This window comes from Vanellus vanellus, assembly GCF_965231255.1.
Source record: "Vanellus vanellus genome assembly, chromosome: 22".
NCBI lineage: Eukaryota > Metazoa > Chordata > Aves > Charadriiformes > Charadriidae > Vanellus > Vanellus vanellus.
In genome coordinates, this window is record NC_138927.1 from 7440898 (window position 1) to 7459316 (window position 18419).

General features: G+C 40.1%; 1 protein-coding gene across 3 annotated transcripts in view; it reads left to right on the plus strand.

The window, feature by feature from the left end:
- The window catches only part of LOC309680637 (protein argonaute-1), a 61287-nt gene that overhangs the window by 40972 nt on the left and 1896 nt on the right, over positions 1-18419 (plus strand). The window contains exons 2-17 of one of the 3 annotated variants that reach the window (XM_082494300.1): positions 1822-1942; positions 2496-2704; positions 3911-4047; positions 6642-6776; positions 9014-9101; positions 9247-9394; positions 9704-9823; positions 11099-11221; positions 11423-11556; positions 12025-12209; positions 12481-12640; positions 13853-13943; positions 14782-14976; positions 15332-15466; positions 16111-16212; positions 17882-18081. In XM_082494300.1, coding sequence (XP_082350426.1) covers positions 1822-1942; positions 2496-2704; positions 3911-4047; positions 6642-6776; positions 9014-9101; positions 9247-9394; positions 9704-9823; positions 11099-11221; positions 11423-11556; positions 12025-12209; positions 12481-12640; positions 13853-13943; positions 14782-14976; positions 15332-15466; positions 16111-16212; positions 17882-18081 — 2283 coding nt within the window. Of the gene's footprint in view, positions 1-1821; positions 1943-2495; positions 2705-3910; positions 4048-6641; positions 6777-9013; positions 9102-9246; positions 9395-9703; positions 9849-11098; positions 11222-11422; positions 11557-12024; positions 12210-12480; positions 12641-13852; positions 13944-14781; positions 14977-15331; positions 15467-16110; positions 16213-17881; positions 18082-18419 lie in introns of all 3 variants that reach the window. The other 2 variants (XM_082494301.1, XM_082494302.1) reach the window with 2 other exon arrangements.

The window sequence follows — 18419 nt, forward strand, 5'->3', positions numbered from 1 at the left end:
CCAATAAAAGGACGTAATATCTGCTGAATAAATAACTGGCTAGTGTGCTGTGGATTGCGCAGAGAAGAATGGCTTTCGTTAGTCTAAATTGAAATCGGTAGACTGAAATACCTGCTTGGAAGAACTTTCCTTAGAAATATTTTTTTCCCTTTCTCTTGCGTGCTGTGGCAATTTTTGCTAAGATTTACATAGATTCAGCTATTCTGAAATAGTTTCTGACTGACACCCTGTCTGCGTGCGTGTCTTTGGAATAAATAGGGGGTTTAGGTCCTGAATAGATGCTGTTTTGGTTTTTTTTAATTCACCTGCACCTTTATTAGCTTTTAGCTGTAGGAGGCTTTAAAATCTAGTGTCTGCTCTTTCCTTTTCACTTTCCTTTATAGCGATGTCTTTACCGCTGCTCTGGCTGCGGTGTTTCCTGGGAAGCAGAAGGTGCAGCGGGCTGGGTGGGAGACGAGCCCCAGTGCTGCCACGGAGCGTGCTGCTCTGGCAAGCGTCTTTTCAGAGCCTCTTGCTTCCTCCCTCCTGCTCCTACTCTTCTTCATGAGCTTTCCCCCCTCTGCTTTTGGCACAGGTTATGTGACGACAAGCTGGCACTTGTGGAAGTAGTTTCTTTTGCCCACTTATTCCTGTGCAGAGCGTGGGGCAGGGAGGGTCAGGTAGGGTGCACTCGGGCAGGAGCGTGATTGAGTACAAAGTAGATTATTTAGAAGTTGCTGAAGTATATTCGTGTGCTTTTAGCCAGTGAAAGAATTTGGATTCTGAGAGTTTAGTAAGATAAAGAACTATGAAATGGAGAATTTCACAGTACTGAAAGGTGAAAGTGCTGCTGCTACTTTTGCTTGAAGGGGAAGTCAGTGTTTATCGTCTTCCTGCAGCACTTGGGGTTAATATTGCCTGGTCGGGAAATGCTCTCCTGGTAAGTTTCTGCTTTGCAAGAATGCCTGTTTGCATATGCTTAAGAAAAGCATTTAATTTCTGTAGAATAAGGGAGTTATGTTGTATCGAGTAAGATACAGTAGTTGTGCCACTGAAACACAGGATCCCCAAAGAATTCAAATCCTGAAGGCACATTTCAGTTAGAGGTATTGCAAAAGTCTCTTTGGACCTGATATATCTACTGCTTGTATCAAGAAGCCTTTTTTTATATGAGATGAAAACTTTTCAAGTGTAATTTCAGTGCTCGTATCAGGTTACTATTTTCCTTATTGCCATCAACTCATAATAAAGCAAGTTAGGAGACTCTGTCATTGTGTACGAATTTGATCAGGATTTTACTTGATTTTGTTTTAAAAATCTCAGATTATTAAGGCCTTAAAGCTAAGACTTTTGTTAGGGTACCTCATTTTTATATACAATGTAGCAGAATTCAAATCTCTCTGTTAATTGAAGAGCAGCTGAACATTTCTGGGTAGACAGTGTAATTAACTACTGCTTCCACGAACTGGCACAGCTTTCAGGTGTGCGTTTGTACTAGTTTTTCATAATGCTAGCTTGTGGGTTTCTTCCAAGCTAAGTGTGTCCTTGTTTTCTATAATAAAGGTTATACAAAGTCCTCAGTCGTTTCTAGGACTTTCTGAAATTATTTCAGTAACATTATTTTCCGGTATTTGAGCATTTGCGTTGATCATGATTTTATTCTTTAGTGTTTATCTGTTATTTTAGTTGAAGCACCTTTTCGGAGTATCAGTGGGTGTTCTATAACTCACTTGAGTAATATGTTTGTTGAAACTGCTTCAGCAAAACACAGGGTGTGTGGGAGCCAGTTCCAGTCTGATACTTCTCTGAAAACATCTGCAATGTAATTATTAATTTTTCTAGGGAGGTGGTGGACTCAATGGTGCAGCATTTTAAAGTGACAATATTTGGGGACCGTAGACCGGTTTATGATGGGAAAAGAAGCCTCTATACAGCCAATCCGCTTCCTGTGGCCACTACTGGGGTAAGACAACTGGAAAAAAAATACTTGTAACAGCTTCTTAGGAAAGAAAAAGAAACAAGCCCAACTTTTAATATTGCTGCATTCAGAAAAAGTGGAAGTATCTTATTATCTGTATTGAAATTGAGTTCTTCTAATGTGTTTTCTGCAAATTCCAATGTATGTAAATATGCACGTAATGGTTGCATTCAGAACCTCCCCTAGAATTTAGTAGCCTCTTTCTACAGCAAAATCGATTAAATACTTGGTTTTACAGACTGTAATACATTATGTTATGATGAAGTACTATTAAAAAAATAAACCACAGTTTCTCTGGAATGAAAAGTTTTCTGATTCAAGATGGCAAAGTTACATGATCCTCTTCTGCTTGGTGAGGACCCATTTCTGTTTATTTTGTGCATTTGATAATGTACTTTTATCAAATGTGCTGTGTCCTAAATATCTGAGGTTTTCAGTCTCTGGCCCAGTTATGGGAAGGAGTGGAAACTCAAGGCTGCCAGACTTGAGATTAAACAGCAGCTTTTTAATTTTATTTTTTTTTTCCTCCCCCACCCAGGTGGATTTGGATGTGACATTACCGGGAGAAGGTGGAAAAGATCGTCCCTTCAAAGTGTCAATAAAGTTTGTTTCTCGGGTGAGCTGGCACTTGCTGCATGAAGTTTTGACAGGAAGAACCTTGCCTGAGCCTCTGGAGCTAGACAAACCTATCAGCACTAACCCTGTTCATGCTGTCGATGTGGTGCTACGACACCTACCCTCCATGAAGTAGGTTCACTGTCTTCCTGCAGTCTCTCTTTCCCCGAAATGTCCCCACTGGGAGACCTTCACCCCTGTTTCTTCCCAGGTGAAAAGAAAAACTGATTGTTCCCCTTGTGCAGCACAGCTGGTTAGCTGAGCTGGGGACATTGGTGCTAATTTTGTGGAAGTGTGTATTTCTGTAGGCATTTAAACTCTGGAGCAGGTGATGTATTTGTTTGAAAAGATCAAGAAACAGGAGACACTTATAATAGACCTTAATTGAAATACTGAGAGATTATAGGATGCTGTAGCACTGCTTTCATGTTTTCTGCTCAAGTTGAGCCAAGTGTCGTGTGCTTGATGGCGGTGACTGTCTAAAAGCACGAGTCTTTTTAATTCATTGATATACCAACCCATCACTGGTGCATGCTTCTCGTGTTTTAAATACACAGTGGAGACCAGATACCTGTCCTATCAAAGTCTGTTGTTGTTTATTCAGAACCCTGAAGCATTAGAGAAGGCTCAATTAATTTTGCTTTATTTGGTCATTGAAAGTTACTTTTAAAGTCTGATTGCTGGCTTTAGACAGTCGTATGGCTTTGCACTGATGTTTTTCATTACTCTTAAAAAAAAAAAAATAACTTGTGGTTTTATGGAAGCCAGTGCTCCCGAGTGACCCTGGTTCCCAGGGAAACATGAAAGATGTTAACCTCTGTAGTAATGTCTGTCCATCACAGATGGGAGGAGGCGTGGAGGTTCGTGAGCAGCTGTTTCCTACCTGAGACACACATTAGTTTCTCTAGTTCTTTGTTTCCACCATAGTTATTACTTCTCTCGGTGTATGTTGTATTCAAATGTTCCCTAGTAAAACATGCCAAGTGATAATTGAGGGTCAGCCCAGTATATACAGTGCTATTGCACAGAATCTGCTGTGGTGGAGGTTATATTTTCTTGAAGTGGAATATCAGGAAGGGTAAGTTAACTTAGTTCTTGATTTGTTGTAAAAATTGAAAGTGGTTGTGCATTGCTAAAACTAGTAAATCTTTTGTCTACGTTTAAAAACACTGCAATGGGAATGGCAGGATTCCAAGAGTTTAAACTTGGTTCTAGGCAAAGATTCCTGGTGCACAAAATTAAAAAAAAAAAAAAAATGCTGCGTGTTATAATCTTTCATTACAGAGTTTTTTTATTTGGAAAGCAACAGCATAACTGTGTGGTCGTCCTTTTCACTAGGTACACCCCCGTGGGCCGCTCCTTTTTCTCAGCTCCAGAAGGCTACGATCACCCCCTGGGGGGGGGTAGGGAGGTCTGGTTTGGATTCCATCAGTCTGTTCGGCCTGCCATGTGGAAGATGATGCTCAATATTGATGGTGAGTTGGGATGTTTGGATTCAGGGTTAAGAATAGAGCTGATAACAAAGATGCCTCTGAGAATAACAATGACCTTGCCTTTTGGTCATTTTACTGTCACATGCTTGAGTTGGTGGTACCACATTTCTGTGTGGTGGTAACTTTTGGTCCCCTCTGTGCAGAGTGATTAGTAAACAGAAGCCATCTTGTACGCTGATTTCTTAATTTATATTGTAAATAATAAAGAGTTAAAGTAGCTCGGGGTATTTTGCTAGGATTTATGTCAGAATAAGAAAACTTTCAAAGTTTAACTGCTTTATAGACAAGGGGTTTTCACCTGAAAAACACCTGTCTCGTTGCTCAGTTTGAAGATTTCGTAGTTGTCTCTTGTAACATCCTTGTGAAACACAACGTTTCCTGTCAAGTCAGCCTACTGCAGAAGCTGTAATGATAACGGTAGAGGGAGATTGGAACAATGAAGTGTACATATACATACATTGGCTTCCTGTTCAGCCAGTTCAGACCAGACCTATACAGCAAAAGCTACCTAGAAATGGCTGAAATTTATCTGCCATATTGGGGGAAAAAAAAAGTTCCTGTAGAGGAAGGAAAAGCCTAGCATAGCTTGTTTTCCTACCTAACTTTCTGTATTGGTACATCCACAGTAATCCAAGCAAATTGCTTCAGATGTGTCTCCGTGCAGCTGTCCACAGTAGGTGTTGTTCAGTACTCCCAGAAAACTCTGTAAAATATATCACAAACACTTTTGTGAATAGGGCTAATTGAGATGGCCTTTCTTATGCAAAGTCAGATCTGCTTTGCACCACTTTATGAAGTCCCAGCTGAATGCGTCTGAGATCAACTGGTGCATGTGTCAGACTCCTTGGTGCCATAAGCGCTCGGAGTCTATTTAGTTGTTAAACCCCTATTGAAAAATGTGGTGTTTGAGATGCAGGTGCTGCCTAAAGTTTTTCTAATTCACATTCTGTTCTCAATGTCTGTTTGAAATGCTTTATAAAACCAAGGTAAATAGTCTGTCTCTTTTGCACTAGGTTAAGCGCTCCCAGTCAGGTTGTGCTTAGCATGCGTTGAGGAGCATAGTAAATGTTGTGGGTGATACTGAGCTTTCATGGTGAAAATTTGCAAGTCTGCATGTTCTGGTTTACCTAAATTGTGGATGCTGCTTATGTGACTTCAGATGGGTTTGTTCTTGTAAAATTGTCTTTCAAACAGTGGCTGTGGTGTAGCTATGGTTTGAAAAACAGATGTAAAAATCTTACCAGTCTGAGAAATAACCAATACTGGTATTTATGTGCTAGGTACTGAGATAACTACAATTCAGGTAGGACAAGAGTGTTAATTTACACCAGTTTGATGTACTGCACGATTACTTTCGGAGAAGCACGTTTTTCTTATCAGCATTAGAAAGCATAGTGGTGACTCTTGCAGTAGAAATGTTTCGGTCCTTTCTGTGAGCGAGAAACTGAAGAACTTTGTAAGCTACAGTTTACGGGACAATCACTTTATGTTGTGGTTTGAGGCTGGGAAGATTACATTCAAATCCCATGGCTCGATTTTGGTTTAGTTGTTTAACTTGTACGAGGTTCTCTGCAAAGTCTGTTTCTCGCTGTCGCTTGTGTTGCTGTGGGAGACAAACCGCGCTGCCGGTGGCGGGGGGTGTCAGCTCTCTGCGTTCATTCAGTCATCGGCATCCGGAGGTGTTGGCCCGAGTGCGTCATGTGAAGTTGGCAGCCTGCTAAAGTGACGCATGTCTGAAGAATGTTTAATTGTATTAGCACAGAGATGTGGTGGGTTTGGTATGTGAAGTCTGGAAAGCTAATAAAACGCTTGTCAAATATTTCTTTTCTGTTGTTGCTATTAAAGTTTTAAATGTATGGAGTAGTTTGCTTGTTTGAGGTACATCTAGTGCCTTCTTAACAAAAGGTACATTTAAATTGCTTATAACTTTGTCAAGCAGACTGTTTGTGGTTTTCCTTCCATGGAGTGAGTCAACTGTCCTGTTTAAAAACAGTATATTGTCACTTAATGTGATTGTGTCATTAGCATGCAGGGCGAGTGAGAGATTTGAGTAGATCGAGGGTTGCACTCACCACTACACTAACATAATTTGTGTATAGTCAAAATAGTGCTCGTATTTCTACCAAATAGTGTTTCAGTAATTGAGCAGATCATATCATTAACAAAATTATATTGCATTTTGAATGATCTTAGTTTTTCATGTTAAAAACTCTTCAGTAGGGAGATATTAATACTGTCTCTGCTTGCAGCTCCATACAGAGTCAAAAGAAAATGTCTCTCTGGGATGTTGCAGCTCTCTAGAAATAAGTGTTCTCTGGGGAAAAACCTTTTCAAAACCCTGAAATGCAAAGTAGTTGCAGGATGACTGTGCTGGAGACTGATGTGTCACTGTGGGCCCTACACTGCTTTTGTATACTTAGTTGTTGCAAGGCTTGCTAATCTGTTTTTAAAATGTGTGCTGCACTGCACTTGGTTGAGGGTTACGTGGAATTTTAAAAACTGTTCATTTATGTACTGCTTCACAACATTCTGACTTGAGGTTGTTTTTTTTTTTTTTTACACTTTGCTCTTTTCAGTTTCTGCCACTGCCTTCTACAAAGCACAACCTGTAATTCAATTTATGTGTGAAGTTCTTGACATTCATAATATTGATGAACAACCAAGACCTCTGACTGATTCTCATCGGGTAAAATTCACCAAAGAGATAAAGGGTGAGTAGAAATGTGTCTGTTCTGTCCCTTGTAAGACAATCAAGCTAATTCTAAGGGACTCATTTTAACTGGAAACCTCCTGGTTAGCATGTGTTGGAAGGGCCCTGGAGCTGCTGAGAGAATTGCAGTATGCCCTGTTTGTAGTTCTAGTCCCGAAGGAGATCGTGCAGATCTACAGAAATGAAAGATGAAAAATGAGGTGGGTTCCCAGTGGCTTAAAGAGGGGAAAAAGGTGTGGTTTGTTGCCTGGATAGAGGTTGCCTTGCTGGATGGCTAACCTTTCATAAGCAGGGGTCACTGGGGCTATAGTGGCACTGTGCTGTAGGTCTCCTGCTGTTTAGATGCTGAGGCAAAGTGAAAATTGATTTCAAAGCTAACACCATTGATTCTTTGAAAGTATGCTGTTGCAGTGACTTCTAATAACTGATTGCCTTATGGAAAAACAAGTACCACTTGCTAACTTGCAGCTGAAGGCCAAATTCCATTCCAAAGGAATTGCATAAGCTGCTGGTTTGGGTAGTTTCACTCCATATATGCTGCTTTGCTTTGCATTGTCCCATATCCTTTCATTCCAGTGTAATGTGCAGAGGGAGAAGCCTTGAATGAGCTCGGCTCTTCAAAGCTCTGCTCTTAAACGTTAATGTTACTTGACACAAGATTAGGCTCTATTGAAATACTGGGCAGCAAAAAATTACATTTGAACTATACTCATAAACTGATGTGTTCATAGAGTAGTCATTAGTGAACAAAAAGGAATTAGTTTGTAATAGTATTAACATGCCTCCCTTTTACATCTACCTATCCGTCTTGATTCTGGAGGATGGGTAACTGGAGGGTGAGAAGCTGCTGGTCTTGGGTGCTGCAGACAGCGTTACCATCGTCAGAAAATACTGAAAGGTTACCTTTGCTGTCAATATTTGGTTTTACTACTGTAGTATCTGGGAACTGCAGCCAAGATGTGATCACATATAGTGAAACAAACCTTGTGCTGAAGAATTGACAGTCTGTGAGCAGCCCTGTGGGAGGGTAGTGCCTTCTGTGGTGTCACAGCAGATTAATGACAAAGCAGTGAATGGGTTCCAGGTATCTCTGTATTCACAACCTTTTCTGCTCAGCCACAGCGCTTCGTGGTTTCTTTTTTGCATTTTCTCTTAATGCTATATCAGGTCAGTGGTGGTTTATTTTTGATTATGCCATCCTCTACATAATACTGATGTAAATGTTGCAATTGGTGGTGTCAGGAATCAGTGAAGTACAGTTGATGTTTCTTTGGGATGTCTGTGTCCCTGGTAAACTAGACACGCTATCTGGTACTTCAGGACCTGATTTGATGTGGGGTATTCAATCTGTGATCCTCAATCCACACGAGCCTCAACAGGACAAGTCATCCAACTGCTTTCACAAAAGCCTTTACTCATAGGCTTTACTTGAATCCGTTACTCAAGCCTTTACTTGAATCCTTTGGGTAGTGAGGCTCTGTTTTCAGCTGCTTTTTCTTCTGTGGGGCTGGGGAAAGACAAAACAGTGTGCCGGAGCTATGCAGCACTTGTATAATAAGCTGAGTACTTCCAGCAGATGTTGAGTCTACTCTCTGTGTACAGACAGTGCAGGCAGTTAATAGAAATAGCCTCTGAAAGCCTCTTGAAGCTGTTATTGTTGTTGTCGTCATTATTGTGGGTAGAGAGTCAAGGCTGGTGAGCCTCTGGTGTGTAGGCTGGGTGCTTAGGCGAGGTCTTCAGCTGCTCAAAATCTAAAGTTAAATTTGGTCAGTGAAATTGAAGAAAACTACAGGCTGAATGTGGACACAAAGCTGGGGAGGGGAAATGAACAATAAGGTAGAAATTTGGTTTTTCTTTTTAATTTCAATTATATTGGAACTGCTGGTTTTAAGAAGAATACAGCAGTGAGAATGAGAACAAAAGAATATGGAGAAGAGAGCCGTCTGTCTGAGATTAGTCACGTGCCTGTTAAATGAAACTGCTACAAGAAATTTAGATGACATTGAACATTAAATATTACACATTGTGATTTGGTTTTGAGGATAATACCTAATTAGTCAGAAATCAAATTATTATTCTCTAAACATTTTGCTTTCATGATAATTTCTTATGCTGTGCTGTTTGCCATTCACCATCAAAACTGTTGGATTAGAACATGTTCTATTCTATGAAACCTCGTGTCTCCCATGCAAACTCTTGTGTAGTTATGACATCAGGTTTTTTGGTGGTTTTGTGCAGGTCTAAAGGTAGAAGTGACTCACTGTGGAACGATGAGAAGGAAATACCGTGTTTGTAATGTAACAAGAAGGCCGGCAAGTCATCAAACGTAAGATGCTTTTTGTCACAGTGTAAAGTGCACGATAGCTTAACACTGAATGTGTAACGGGGCCTACCATTTTATCAATTTGGGGGATGTTGATACTTGCCAGCCAATATTTCTGTACATTTTCTTGAAATGTATGTCTTTTCAGCTTTCCTTTGCAGTTAGAAAATGGCCAGACCGTAGAGAGAACAGTAGCACAGTATTTCAGAGAGAAATACAACCTCCAGCTGAAATACCCTCATCTTCCTTGCCTACAAGTGGGACAAGAACAGAAACACACCTACCTGCCTTTAGAAGTAATGAACTTGTTCTGATGATAAATCAGCTTCTTATTGGTAGACTGTAGCATTTTGCAAAACATTAAGTAGTGCGCTTTGCAGGACAAGCATGTTTGTCTTTACACGTTCGTTATTCTTTTATTTCACTAAAGGCTATCCAAATTTAAAAAAGAGCCTTAAAGTTTAGAACTGTGAGAAAGTATGCAGTTGCTTAAACCCATTGGGGGTGTGTTTTGTAGCGAAGGCGTAGTGTTGTGTGTGCGTGTATGTTGGGATCTGTTTCTAAGTGCTGCTATTGTGTATTGACACATCTGATTTTCCTCTCAGGTGTGTAATATTGTAGCTGGCCAGCGGTGTATCAAGAAGCTAACAGACAATCAGACGTCGACCATGATAAAGGCCACAGCGAGATCTGCTCCAGATCGGCAGGAGGAAATAAGCAGATTGGTTAGTTCTTTAATTTCTGTTCGGTGTGATACTACTCACTAAATGACACGGGACTAGATGACATTAATGCAAAAACTTCTCATACGACCAACCTATCCTTTTCATTCCTTCCTTCTAGCCCCTTAATGTAATAGTTTTTAACTACTTTTTTAGTAGGATGTATTTAAAGTAGCTTGCAATAATAGCATGAGTCCAGCTCTCAGCAGTATCGGCTCTTGTGTTCTAATCTTTACAATTACTTCCAAGTAGGTGTTGGAACTACTCAGGACTGATAGCTCAGGGTTTTGCTGCGTGGGGCCCTCGGAGTTTTTAAACAAATTTGTGAAATGGACTTGGGTTTTAATACCCAAACGTATGAAAATAAGATGTTGTTCTAGGTACTCTTCCTTGATTCCTGTTGATATTTGAACACCATGCTTTTCTTGGTTATTATAGGATGCTTATATTTGTAGCAGTGCTGAATACGTTTAAAATCCTGAACTAGACTCTGAAGACTTGGGTCTTGAAAATTTCCCATTTTGTTCTGTTAGCAGTTTGAAGATGGTAGCATCACTCTAACACTAGTTAATTTTAATAGACACTGAAAACAAACTGGAACAACTTGATTTGTCCAGAATCATGCAAGGAATCTATAACGGGGTAGAAGAGTGATTCTAGGTCTCCTGGACCTCAGTCTTGTACTTGAGATGTTTGACTGCTTTCCTTAGTACACACTAAATGTTTTCACCCCATAACTCCAATATCTTTTCTTGCTGCTGAATCCAGACTCTCTAAACATCAGTGTTTTTTCTGACTTGAAATATTGTAAAACTTGAATATTTTTAGTTGCATACTTTTATAAACATATAGCTCTTATTTGAAATTGTCTGGGTTTTGAGCTGACAATTTAGCAAAAAAATTTAAATTAAAATAAGGCTGATCTGGAAAATACAGAAGACATGTGCAGTGATAAAAAGAATTCATTTGTTTAATCTTGCGTGTGCTTGTCTCTAAAGGAGAATGCTTTTTGATCTATCCTGTGAGTAAATAAAATGCTTTTAAATAAGCATACTACATATGAGTAATAAGGGAACAAAGAAGTCTCGGTCAATATATCTCATGGTATTAATTGTTTTCACTGGGGATAGGTTGATAGTGTTGAGCAGTTAAATCTGAGCCTTTTTCAATGACAAAGGCAATTGTTGTAGAACGCTTCTGCAGCATTCCTGATGGTCTTTTGTTTGTTATATGACTTATGATTAGATACTTCTGTAATATGAAAAACTCTTCATCCAGGTGAGAAGTGCAAATTATGATGCAGATCCATTTGTTCAAGAGTTCCAATTCAAAGTCCGGGATGAGATGGCGCATGTGACGGGGCGTGTGCTCCCCGCTCCAATGTTGCAGTATGGAGGACGGGTGAGGTTTTTGCTTTTTCTTTTGTTTCTCTTTTGAAGAGTGATTTTTTTTACGCATGTTGACTGTTGCAGTCAGTTCGGTTGCATTGTGCAATACAGGGATCAGAGTTTGAATGGTAAACTTTGTTTAGATGTCTTGAAACTGTAAATAGCATAGGCTTTTGCTTTTGCTTGAATATCTGTGGTGGTTTTGTTTTCACAGAATCGAACAGTGGCAACGCCGAGCCATGGAGTATGGGACATGCGAGGGAAGCAGTTTCACACTGGTGTTGAGATCAAAATGTGGGCGATAGCTTGCTTTGCAACACAGAGACAATGCAGAGAAGAAATACTGAAGTAAGGCATGTCATGGTTCAGGCTTTGGGCTGTTCTCTTAATCATACCGTCTTAGTGAAAACACGAACATAGGACTTCTAATGAGTGTTTGACCTGGTTTTAATTATCTAAGATGTTAGGGAGGGAATCCAAGCTGTTTTCCTTCCTTGCTGAAGCTACAGTCAGAGCACTATACCTAGGTACGCTCCGGGGTTTTGGTCCTGTGACATTGCTGCTTTGCGTATAGTTGCTTCCAGCACTTTGAATGAAGTACGAAAGGTGTCTAAACTTGTTTGTTGGGTTTTATTTCCATTTTGGCCTATGTGTTTCAAAGCTGTACAGCCTCCACATTGTGAACATTTTTTAAATGCTGCTTTAAAAGCTATTTGGAATCATCTTCATTTGAGTAACAGTTCTTCAGTCCCCCCCTGCTTTGGTTGCTGTGTACTGTTGCTACTGTGAAAATTCAAAAAACCTTCTCATTTTTAGGGGTTTTACAGATCAGCTGCGCAAGATCTCCAAAGATGCAGGGATGCCGATCCAAGGCCAGCCCTGTTTCTGTAAATACGCCCAGGGTGCAGACAGTGTGGAGCCCATGTTTCGGCACCTCAAGAACACCTATTCAGGGCTTCAGCTCATCATTGTCATCCTGCCAGGGAAAACACCGGTGTATGGTGAGGGAATGCCGCTGTCTTTACCTGTTTGGTCAAGTATTGTTCTGAGAAATTTGCTGCCCAGCATATATTAAAAAATTCTTCAGGACCATTTTTAGATATTAGAAACCAATGTTTTGCCTGAAGTTAAAATGAATTGGAAGTAGATCTGAGAATGCAGATAAGTTGGAAGTTATTTTACAGAGTATGTACATTTAAATTATTGTGACTTAAGCTAAGATCAAAATATACTAATAATTTCAAATGTTGTATCCTAATATTTGCTTCTCAGCGGAGGTGAAGCGTGTGGGAGATACGCTGTTGGGAATGGCCACGCAGTGTGTTCAAGTCAAGAATGTCATTAAAACATCTCCACAGACCCTATCAAACCTGTGCCTGAAGATTAATGTTAAACTAGGAGGAATCAACAACATCCTTGTACCTCATCAACGGTAAGAATCTTTGTGGAGACTGATTTGGGTTTTGTTTTAACAGATGTGGTTAGGTGTGATACTCAGCACCCAAAATTTAAATGCGGCCAAGTTTTAAGTTGAAATATTCTTCTGGTAATAGTACATGATATTTGAGGTAGAATTAAATTTCTTCTAGCGTTGGCTCTGAGTGGTAGTTGGCCTGTGAGTTAGGTCTTGAGCCAAGGTTCTTTCCAAATGTTTCATCAGTATCAGAAATTTGAAGAGAAAGTACAGACCTAGAGATTTTGAAATATTAATATAATCAGAATTTTTCTGCAGGTTTAGGAGCACGCATCACAGAAGAATGTCATTCTTGGTTAACCTATCAATGTGCTGTTAATACGGGTAGAGGAATACCGGAGGCATCATACTTCTCTCACTTTCATGGGCTGGGTAATTCAGCTCACGCTTGTTCTTTGTTGGCTGGTCTCTATGCTCTGTTTGTGCGTGTGTTCCAATTGCTTTGATGCCTTCACTGAGAAGGTTTGACAAGTCCAGCCCACGTGCGCTCCCATCTTTCTGGAGAAGCACAAGTCTTTCGGTCATGAAAGACCGAAATTCTGAGTCAAATTCTGGTTCACTGTAACCTTTACTAGAGTGTGTCTGTTCTTTCAGTTGGAAATACGCATAATGCAAGGTAGAAGGCCAGGAAAACTTTTGGAGTGCAAAGCTTAGGAAGTCTTTCCTGAGTCTTCCTGAGAGCTTGGAATCAAAGTTTAAAAGTGAAACAATGGTGCGTGGAAGAATATTTGAAGGCACTGGGAGACCATCCTGCTGCTTAAATCCTGTAAGCCAGAATGACCTGTGCGGTACAGCACCCGGCCATTTGTTGCGTGGCTGGTGCAGTACCAAAGCGGTGCTTAGGTGACCTCCAAGCACGAGTGTAATCAGCCTGTGGAGTGATAGTTCTTGTAAGAAACTGTCTGTACCCTTCAGGTGTAGCTCTGTGCTTTTTCTCCACTAGAACTATGCCACAGTTTAACGGCTGTGTGTTTTGGAACAACTGCTATGGTGATTTCGATTTCACATCTTGTGCACAAAGAGTGCATTGTCTGGTTTTGGCCAGAGTACCTGATAAGAAAGCTGCTCTGTGCAGCTCAGCTGAAATAGAAACAAACCCCTATATTGAGCAATGACCTTGGGCCAACTGTTCATCTACAAGTGTGACTTAGCACTTTTTTCTTTTTGAAGACCTTCTGTGTTCCAGCAGCCAGTGATCTTTTTGGGAGCTGATGTCACTCACCCTCCTGCTGGAGATGGAAAGAAGCCCTCCATCGCTGCTGTAAGTTTTATTAAATCAGCATTGTCTTTTCATCTTAGGGAAATGTTAGAATAGTAAATGCAACTCGTGGACTATGTCTATGTCAAATATCTTTCAGGGCTTCTGCTAGTTCTTTGTACCCATATCCAGTGTTGGTAAAATCGTGCCTTTAAAAGAAAAACACTGCTTGATACTTCAGACTGTTTTTTTTAGTTTTTTAATTTTTAAATCAAGGTAAAATGGTAGTCATATTAAATAATATATTTCTGCAAAAATATTCCAAAGGAAATAATGCAGCTTTGTGATGTTAGTTAATAAAATTTTTGTAGTTTTAAAGGAGAAAAAGGTAATTAAAGGCCTGGTTTGGCAGGAATGTTTTTGATCCTTCTTACCTTTTGTGTTGGTACAGTCCAGGAGATCAAGGTGGTGGTTGGGTGCTTCATCAGTCCCTTCTGTTTTGTCCCCTTGGTATTTTACTAGTCATTGATTGCAGTTACAGAAACTGCGTTCTTGTTTAAAGTAACTAAGGTAAACGGAAGTGTTTCTCCGTGTAAAAGGTGAGAGAAAAAGTCTGTGTCTGGATTATAAGAATATACATTAGTGTACTGTCAGCAGAGGGAAAGGCTCCCAATTCTGCAGATGCGTTTCAGAGTGTTTGGAGGGCAAGTTTTACACCTCTTTTCAAAGGTGTTAAACCTGTACCTACTACAAATTCCAGTTAAAAATGTTACTGTGGTGGTTGTTTTAATGTAAGCATCTTTTACTTGGAAAATTGCTCTTCTTGGCTTTTTTTTCTCTTTTAGGCTTTTTTGTATAGATTTGATCTTGAAGCCTTTGCTGATGTAATTTTCCCCTGAAGGTTGTAGGTAGTATGGATGCTCATCCAAGCCGGTACTGTGCCACGGTGAGAGTTCAGCGACCCCGGCAGGAGATCATACAAGATCTAGCCTCCATGGTGAGAGAGCTGCTCATCCAGTTCTACAAGTCAACGCGGTTCAAGCCCACACGTATCATCTTCTATAGGGACGGGGTCTCTGAAGGACAGTTTCGACAGGTTGGTTCGTTTGTGGGTTTCTTGAAGGACTGTGTTACTAAAGAACAACTCCAGTTCCTGTATTTGAATAGCTGTACTGTTGGAGTTGCTTACATTTACACCAAGATACCACAAAATAATTGAGACTTTAAAGGAGAGAATTTCTTAAGCATGTTGCGTAAGAAAAGTTGCAACTTCTTTCCTGTCTGGGAAGGAGAGGTTTTAGAACTTGGGAAACAATATATTTCAAAGTACTTCCTAAGATTACTAATTGAGTGGCAAAGTTGCACTTAGTGTTAACTACAAACCATTTATTAGGTGTCGTGTAGAATACAATGGAAGGAAAACCTAAACTATTCTGTTCTTGTGCTTGTAGGTTTTGTATTATGAACTGCTAGCCATTAGAGAAGCCTGCATCAGTTTGGAGAAAGATTACCAGCCTGGAATAACCTATATTGTGGTGCAGAAGCGACATCATACACGATTGTTCTGTGCTGACAGAACAGAAAGGGTAATTGTTGCCCTCTCGCATAGTAGCTTTATGTGAAAAGCGTGATGTCAAGCACTTACACTGCTGGAGAAAATATTAGCATGGGAATTCTCTGTCAATCTGATTGTCTTTGCATTCAGGGATGATGTTGAATTGATAAGCACAAAATGTGGCCCTAAATTGAAAAAAATCATTATCCTGAATTATGTTTAAAAAAAAAAAATAGTATCCCCATCAGTCTTTGACTAGTCTTTGTCAGTGAACTGTCGCTAATATTCACGTAACTAACTAGGACCGAGTCTACAGCAGTTGTAATAGAAGAAAATACAAAATGATGGAACCCTTAACTTTTCGGTTCTTCAGAGTGAGTCGACCCAAACTCAAGCTGACAATTCTAAATGACAATGTATGTGCAGCTCTTCTGTCTTTTTGAGATTGAAAGTTCTAACGTGCTGTAGGTGCAGTGTTCTGTGTTGAGATGGTAGAGCGCCATACAGCGTCCATGCCAAACGTCCCAGGCTGTGCCATCGACACCTTCCTAACAGTTCTGAGGCAGTTTGTTAGCTGAACCCTTGCATGTGTTGAATAGAAACTTGTATTTTTAATTACAGTTGAGATATAGAAACAGTTGTTACCTGCACTTCTTAACAAAAACTTTTCTCTAGGTTGGACGAAGTGGCAATATTCCAGCTGGAACAACTGTAGATACAGACATTACACACCCGTATGAGTTCGATTTTTACCTCTGTAGCCATGCTGGAATACAGGTACAATTGTTTCTTTGTAAGTAAATGTGAATTTAGAACATGTTGTTTTTCTCCCTTTTGTGACACTTGTGTTTGCAAACAGTTGTTTAGTGGGGAAATGTCATATCTCAGATAAAACTGAGCTAAATGACATTACTGTGGGACTAACAGTATTATTTGCTTAAGAGGTGGTGTCTGCTACACCTTTAAAACTTGCACTGGTGGTAAGTGGTGCTTTTTAAAGTTTATTTTAAAGAGGTACCTTTATTATTTCTGAAAATCAAACTTGCTACTTTTATGACTTATAGCCACAATGAAATTTAAATTGAATCAAGTTTTCAAATGTAAACAGTTTGAAAGATTGAAGGTGATGTTTGATTATTTGCTGACTAAATGCAGACTAGTGCGTTTAGACAGGCTGTGGAAATTAAATCCAACAATGTGGTGGTATTGCCAGCAATACAGCGGACAGTCAAATTAGTGACAAAAATTGTATCAGGATATTGCTTAAAAAATGGAAAAAAACTTAACTTTTTAAATTTTTATCATGTGAGTCTGACCACGTCGTTGGTTTTGTGTCGGTTGAGTGGGCATGTTCTCATTTCCAGTTTTGAATCATTGCAATGTTTTTTATTCAGGAGTTCAAAACTGCTGCTGCATTTCTCCACGTGCATGTTTATCTTTGTGCTGGGTCTGGGCAAGCTGGTTTTTGGCCCCTTGGAAAAAAAAATCCTATCGGTATAAGCTGAAGTGGAAATGCCAGATGTAGTTGTAGCTCCTTGGTTTCAATATAGCAAGCCACAAAAGTCTCAACTAAATTGATATGCTGTATATATATTTTATTTTTTTTAAAAAAAGAGAGACTTCTAGCCTGGCTAAAACACAACTATTGACCTAATTCAGTTACACTATAAGAACCCCAGTGTATTGCACCTTTGGGAGGGGGAGGAGGGAGGGAAGCAGGAGGGAAGAGGAGTGTTCGCTCCAAAATAGTGTCTTTCGCAGTAAGTGCAAGTCAGTCATTTCGTTGAGAACTTGTAAGAGTTCCTGAGAACTGTGTTCAGTACTTGCTAATGGTCTCTAAGGACATGTTAAAGTCCTGATGGTGAAAGCGTGTGTCTGGGGGGAACCTTGGCACGAGCGACGTGTGAAAATCTGATTGAGCATCGTGCCAAAGAGCAGTGCAGGTCTTCAACCTGTAGGAAAGACGACGTTATGTGGAAGTAAGGAAGTGTGTGGTTTTGTGTAGAACTCTATAGGTGACTTCAAAACACTGGAGCCGTTCTAGTGTTCATACTTTGTTAGGGTGCGAAGGAATTGGGAAGAGTTAAAAGCAGCAGTTGTTTCTCTGGGAAATGTGTCTTGGTGAGAAATGGTTTTAATTGAAGTTAGTTAAGAGGTGGTGTAATCATGGTTTAGTCATATTGGGAGCAGGTTTTGATCGTTGAGCATTATCTAGAAGGCATGTGGATTTTTTTCCAAGCAAGAATAATTAGAGTAATATAATCATGTAAATGTTGGGCTTCTTATTCAGCTTTAAATACATTTAGGGCTGACATAAGGCTGAATTTTCTTTGGCTGCTGTTACGTAGGAGTTCAGACTAGATAGTCTGGCCCTTTCTGAACTTAACAATGTGACTTGATTGTATGGAAAAGCCAACGAAGTGAATTGATGTTCCCTTCTTCTTAGGGTACCAGCCGTCCCTCACACTATCATGTTTTGTGGGATGATAACTGTTTTACTGCAGATGAACTTCAGCTGCTGACTTACCAGCTCTGCCACACGTATGTGCGCTGTACACGATCGGTTTCTATACCCGCACCAGCGTATTATGCTCACCTGGTAGCATTCAGAGCACGATACCATCTTGTGGACAAAGAACATGACAGGTAAATGAAAACGTGTGCTTAAGTTGTTGTCCTCATTGTGCTCTGCTCCACTGTCAGGCGTAGAGCCACCTGCTGATAGATAATTACTGCTCCTTTTGCAGTTAATTTTTGTTACCTCTGGGACTAGTCTTAAGATGATCATTCCTGACAGCTGCTGCTCAGTATCAGACAAAAGTGGGTTGGTGGATGCTACTGAATAGCACTCAGATTAAAAGAATTAAGTTCAGTTTAATAAAGTGTTCTGTTCTTACTTTGTCGTGGTCTGAGGGAATCAAGCCACGCATTTAGTATTTTTCTTAGAGTAGTCGTGAATGAAGCAAATGTTAAGTGCCTTCCAC